This window comes from Lactuca virosa, chromosome 6 (assembly GCF_052849685.1).
Source record: "Lactuca virosa cultivar CGN04683 chromosome 6, Lactuca_virosa_CGN04683_v6, whole genome shotgun sequence".
Classification (NCBI taxonomy): domain Eukaryota; kingdom Viridiplantae; phylum Streptophyta; class Magnoliopsida; order Asterales; family Asteraceae; genus Lactuca; species Lactuca virosa.
This window is the reverse complement of record NC_136431.1, coordinates 72,913,837-72,919,855: the sequence shown is the minus strand read 5'-3', so window position 1 is coordinate 72,919,855 and position 6,019 is coordinate 72,913,837. Positions and strand designations below refer to the sequence as shown.

Below are 6,019 nucleotides of genomic sequence, written 5' to 3'. Positions count from 1 at the left end.
CTTCGTTTCATGTGTTTGTTAGGGTTGAAAAAAATATGCTCTTTATGGTTTCTGGTATCGACATAGTACAAAGAAAAGGAAAGAGATGAAAGAAGGTAGAGAATCTGGTTAAGGTTAGGTGGTGTTTGTGAGTGACGATGGTGACTATGACGACGCTAAACGGTGGTGTTGTTCAGCAACAAAGTCAATGATGTTAGCGGATTTGGGTGAGGTGGTCCGAGGTAAATTACAGTCCAAAGAAAAATAGATTGGTTGTAAATGGTGGTCTCTATAGAGATTATGAATCACAATAAAAAGAAAAATCGATGGAAAATGAAAATCAAAAGAAAAATCATTAACAAAATTAACATCTTGGCTTTCCTTCCTTACCAGGCTTCAATCGATCCGAGTTGTTCTTTTCCAAGCACCAAATTAGAGTTTCACTTGATACCTTCGTAGAGGCGTGTATATCAGTAAACACTAAAAAGTTGAATGATCTGATTGATGGTAGTGATTAGTTTCTAACCGAACAGTGAGATAGGAGATATTATATAAAATGTAGTTAGGTGTTGAACAATTCATTTGGCTTAAAGTGAGGAATACCAATTCAAAATGTCACATGACTTTTTCAATTGTTTGACCGGATAAGATTCATTATTTTTTAATGCATAAAATGAATGTAAATAGCTTAATAAGATTTATACGACTTAAAATTCAACATTTGACCAAATATGCTTTATAAGGGGGGTATGTGTGTGTGTATATATATATATATATATATATATATATATATCATTTGGGCAGGGCCCATTATGTTGTGGGCGGGGCCCGTATGTAATTTGGGCAAGACCCATTTATATGTATATGGTATGTGATATTTTAGGGAACTCACTAAACTTTATGCTTACATTTTTATGTTTACGGTTTCAGATACTTTCAGTTCTAATGGAAGAGCTCAACATGATTGTACCGCATCCACCGGTATTCTGCATTTATATGATTTTGTTTTGTACTCTGATAACTTTTGATACATTTTTCCTTACACTTTGATTGGGTATTTGAATGTTCAAATGACTATTTTGATTGACTTAAAGAAAATATTCTCTTATAATTTTTGGGACGTTACATTGACTTTGTTGACTTTTTGGCTAAGTTTGACTTTAGGCCAAACTTTAGGGTTTTAGGTCATTCAAACATTTTCTTTAAATGTGAGTAACCGAGCATGAAATAATCTTCTTATATAGGCAAAATACTTCAATTAATCATATAGTTAGTTAACATAAGTTGAAAAGGTGGGAGATTCAAATGACTATCGTTCAAGATAGATGATTTATCTTGAACCATATTGATTTGAATGACCTCATTTATAAGAGATAGATATAAATGTTAGGAAAGGATAAAAAATACCTTTCAATCTCTTGAGTTGCATAAACAAATGTAAAATTGAGGATCCTCTACCAAATCACAACAATATAATCAATGTGACTTTAATTTCAAAAAGATATTCCATTTAAACATTTTATCAAACACTTAACATGCACGTAAAAGTATAAGTTCTTCTGACAAACGAAGCTTATGTAAATGAACATAAATGAACCTCTGGAATTCGAGAGGGAACGAAATAAGTAAAAACGATACTTTCAATTGCTAATGATTGTTGACGAAGCATTTCATCGATTCTTCGTTTATCTTCAGTTGCGAAATCATTCACAAGTCGAACTTCATTATCACGTCTGTTTTAAATGGATGGATTCAATTGATTTTGGTTGTGAATTTGATGCATCAAAAACAAAAAAATAAAAAACCCCGATGTTCTGTAGAATCACAAACAGTCATTTTGAAGTAACGACATTCTTTCTCATCAGACAAACAACATTTTAAAGTAATAATGTTATGTAGAATCACAAACACACATTTTGAAGTAACGGTATTCCTTTGTTTGTTAATGCTTCATTCTTTTCCATTTCATCAAACAAACAACAATTTTTTTTACAAGAATGGAATAATGCTTTTCATTTCTTTTCCAATTCACTTACCAAAATACCTAAATTCATATAAAAAAAACTAAATAAAATGATATTTGTATAAGTATTCTAAACACAAGGTTTGGTGGTGTTATGTCCTTGTATTTGTCATGTATTTGTACAAAGAGATCTTAGAACAAGATCCTCTTCCTGGGCTTGTGTCCGAGTCTCCCAACTCACCTCCGTCAAAGCCTGACACCCACGTGCTTCACAAAATTTCGCCACCTGTTTAACCTTCGCCGCTAAATCGCAGCCTCCCATTTTCATCTCAACATGTACGTGCGTATTTAGAGAGACCCATGTATATTCTCCTTCGTCGCCAAGCTATCCCTTATCGATTTCTGCTCCACAAAAACCCTACCAAGTTTCCCAATAATCCCTTCAATCTCTATCACACACACTCTTCAGATCACTACACCCACTTCATCCCCACGCTCCGATTTCGAATCAACTCTTTTGTTAGGTCAATTGGTTTCCTTTTTGTTCGAATCTAAGGGGTTTCTTGAATCTTTAATTTCGAATTTGTTATGTTACGTTTTGGGTTGTTTTATTGGGCTTATTTGATTGCGATTGCAGGTTGTTGTTAGGGTTCGCCGAGGTGAACTGATCGGAGGTAAAAATTCGCGTTACTTTCGAAAGGGCTAGGGTTTGGTTGTTCTTCAATCTCATGAGAATTGTTAGGGGAATGCAGAGATCGTTTCAGCTCGTGGACGAAGACGATATTGGTTGGAGCAATAAAAGAAAATCATTCAACGGCGGAATTGGAGTCACGTCGCCTAAGGCCAGGACACGTGACAAATCGAAAGCTAGGGTTTTATAATAATCATCAAGAATAAGAACTTTGTATTCGTTTGTTTTTAGGGGATCGAAATCATCTCGAAAAAAGGGAAAGGATGACTCGTGTTTTTGTTCAGAGAGGTTCTTCTGCCGCTGGGCCTTCTTCATCATCTAATAATACAAACAGGTCGAGTTCTTCGTCTTCATCGAGTCTACCTCAGGCTCAGGTTACAGGGGACGACGTCCAAGAACAAATTCTTTCTGAAGATCTTCCTGTAGAAACTGTTGAAATCGATCGAAACGATGGTCTTGATGTACCCACTACTGATAAAAGCGAAGACGAAACTGTTTCAGAAGATCTTTCGAAAAGAATCGGTGGCTTGCGAGTAAACGAAGAGGAAGAAGAGAAAGATGTAAAAAAGTCCGATGATTATCCTTCGCAAACAACCGGCGGAAGTCCACATCCACATCCACCTCCACCACCTGCTCCGCCTACTCCACCCCCAAAACCATCTTCAACAGGTTCTAACTCCCGGAGATTTACGCCTGGTAATTCTGCCGCTTTACGAATTGGTTCATCTAGAAGAGCCACCGCTTGGCCAGTTGTTTCCACAGGATCTCCGAGGTCTCATCCTGAAAACGATGGCTACAACAGCGCTGATGAACAAAACCCATGCTTCGGATCCTCATATGATGATGCTGTGAGTTCTAGTCGTTTTACTCACTTCAAAGAACTGAATAATAATCAGACTAATACGGTATACACCTTCAGTAAACCATTAAATCACAAACTTTCCACCCTATGGTTTTCAATTTCTACATTCATAAACAAAAACCAACACATCTACACTTCAATTTTGATCACATTATGACACATTAGCTCTCTGTCAGGAAAGGGAGCGACAGTTTGAGATTGATATTAGACGCACAAAAGGTTATGAAGTGAAAAGAATGTCAGAAGATGGGAATTGTCTGTTTCGTGCTGTTGCAGATCAAGTTTATGGCGATTCTGAAGCATACGATTTGGCTAGGCAAATGTGCATAGATTACATGGTATGTTACTCTTTTTATCTCACTCAATCCAAACCCCACTTGAAAAAAATGTGTCATTTATGTTAAAAAGATGAAGTAACAAATTAACAATTTTTTTCTTGAATCTTGATTCAGGAACGCGAGAGAGACCACTTCTCACAGTTTATAACAGAGGGTTTCACTTCTTATTGCAAGAGAAAGAGAAGAGATAAAGTATGTAAATTTCAAGAATCTATTTTTATACAACTTTTCTTCTTTTCTTTAATTATCTTTTCATATAATTTGTGAATCCAGGTCTATGGGAACAATGTGGAGATTCAAGCATTATCTGAAATGTACAATCGGCCTATTCATATCTACTCATATAGCACTGGTATATAACTATATATATTATTATATTATAATAGGGTCTTTACTCTCTACTTTTGTGCAATTGGCTTAATTTTTTTTTTTTTATATAAATACAGAGCCTATAAATATATTCCATGGAAGCTATAACACAGATACACCTCCAATCCGGCTAAGTTACCATCATGGCAACCATTACAACTCTCTTGTTGATCCACGTAGGCTCACAATAGGTGCTGGCCTTGGGTTTAGCTGCCTGCAAGGGGTAAATAAGTCATTTCACCTATATCTATATGCTTTTGGGTTTTGTTGTTGTTGAATATATGTTTTGGGTTTTGTTGTTGTTTCAGACGAATGTTGATAAAGATCAAGTGAAAGCAGCAATCAAAGCTCAACAAGATCAACAGATTGATAATGTAATAAACCAGTCTTTTATCATATCATGTTTTGACACTTTTTTTTGTTCTTTCTGAGCTGATAATGATGTAACTTTAATGAAACATGAACAGGCTCTTATGGCAGAGGCACGTTTCTGCTCAGATATGGAGTTGACTGAGAAAGAGATTGAGCATATGGTGATGGCTGCATCCAGGGCTGAATACATGGCAAATGATAAGTTCAAACAGCAACTTGGTCCAACAGAATCTTCAACTTCTGATGCTCAACCATCCTCTTCTGGAGGTAATATTAGTAAGTAATTAATGCCATGTTTCTTCTTTTTTACTTAATCAGCTTAATGGGTTTAGTACTTGATGTGAATCTGGAGAAAAATGATTTAATAAGTTAAGCCAAAAACACTTGATGTCTTAACATACTAATCATTTTCCTATTTGACCTTCTTTTTCCTCTCATGTTAATATTGATGTAATATGATTTTTTGGTGTGTAAGGGTAAAATGGTCATTTAGTCTCTCAACTAGACTGTTTATTCAGACATTATTAAGTCACTAATCGTTTCCTATTTGACATTCTTTTTCGTCTCACGTTAATATTGATGGAATTAGTTTTTTCTAGTGTGAGGATAAAATGGTCATTCAGTCTCATTCAGACTGTTTATCCAGACATTTCTTGTGATACTATTAAGACACTAATCCTTTTCTTATTTGACCTTCTTCCTCTCACGTTAATATTATGGAATTTGTTTTTTCGAGTGTAAGGGTAAAATGGTCTCATTTAGACAGTTTATTCAGACATTATTATCAACTCCTTTCATATTGTAAACCAGAAGTTGGGACATAAGGGTAAAATGGTCATTTATTCTTATTTGAAAAAAAGCAGGTGGGCCATCAGGGAGTGAGAGCAAAGGTGAAGGAACAGTGCTGTGTAATGGAATGCAGATGGTGCTGTCAATGGGGTTCAGTTATGTGCAGGCGATGGAGGCGTATAGTATATTTGGTGATGACGTGGATTCCATGGTTTGTTATCTTCTTGAAACTAGCAGCAGGCGTAAAGGGAAAGCAACTGAATAAAGATAAAAAAGATTAAAGATGGATATCATTGGATTTGGAGTTAGTAGTGGTGGTAAAAAGTAATAAATAATGGCTTCTTTGTATGGATTGAATGTTAAAAACAGTATTAATGTCTTCTCTTGTCTTTTGTATATTTGTGTTTGATCTTACCCATGTGTAGATCGTTTTATGATAACATCCGATCGAATAAACACTTTAATTGATGAGTTTCTTGATCTATGGAGTATGAATAATACTTGTCCAAACTGCTGTGATTTACACATTTATTATTTTGAAAAAGAAATTGTTGACACAAATTATTTGGTGTTGATTTAACATATACGGAAATTTCAAGTTGTTGAATCATGGGGTCGAAAAAAACCATATAACTCGAACGTCTATTAGAAAATCT

At 35.2% G+C, this 6,019-nt stretch overlaps 1 protein-coding gene across 8 annotated transcripts; it reads left to right on the top strand.

The window, feature by feature from the left end:
• The first annotated feature begins 2,159 nt into the window (after positions 1 to 2,159).
• OTLD1 (OTU-like cysteine protease family protein) lies at positions 2,160 to 5,873 on the top strand. 8 transcript variants are annotated; one of them, XM_079054912.1, is made up of 10 exons: positions 2,160 to 2,466; positions 2,580 to 2,616; positions 2,695 to 3,538; positions 3,672 to 3,833; positions 3,948 to 4,025; positions 4,107 to 4,185; positions 4,280 to 4,425; positions 4,511 to 4,576; positions 4,670 to 4,850; positions 5,435 to 5,873. In XM_079054912.1, exons 3-10 carry the CDS (start codon positions 2,897 to 2,899, stop codon positions 5,626 to 5,628), a joined length of 1,548 nt encoding a protein of 515 aa, XP_078911038.1. In that variant the 5' UTR covers positions 2,160 to 2,466; positions 2,580 to 2,616; positions 2,695 to 2,896; the 3' UTR covers positions 5,629 to 5,873. The 8 variants fall into 8 exon arrangements, with proteins under 8 accessions (XP_078911038.1, XP_078911040.1, XP_078911037.1 ...); XM_079054914.1 differs by having other exon boundaries at positions 2,580 to 3,538; positions 4,670 to 4,841; XM_079054911.1 differs by having other exon boundaries at positions 2,580 to 3,538.
• The last annotated feature ends 146 nt before the right edge of the window (positions 5,874 to 6,019 follow it).

Excerpts from the sequence above, each read along its gene's own strand:
- OTLD1 (XM_079054912.1), top strand. The coding sequence starts at position 2,897 with ATGACTCGTGTTTTTGTTCAGAGAGGTTCTTCTGCCGCTGGGCCTTCT. Across the intron at positions 4,426-4,510 it reads GGTTTAGCTGCCTGCAAGGG|ACGAATGTTGATAAAGATCA; the intron begins GTAAATAAGTCA and ends TTGTTGTTTCAG. Across the intron at positions 4,577-4,669 it reads AAGATCAACAGATTGATAAT|GCTCTTATGGCAGAGGCACG; the intron begins GTAATAAACCAG and ends AAACATGAACAG.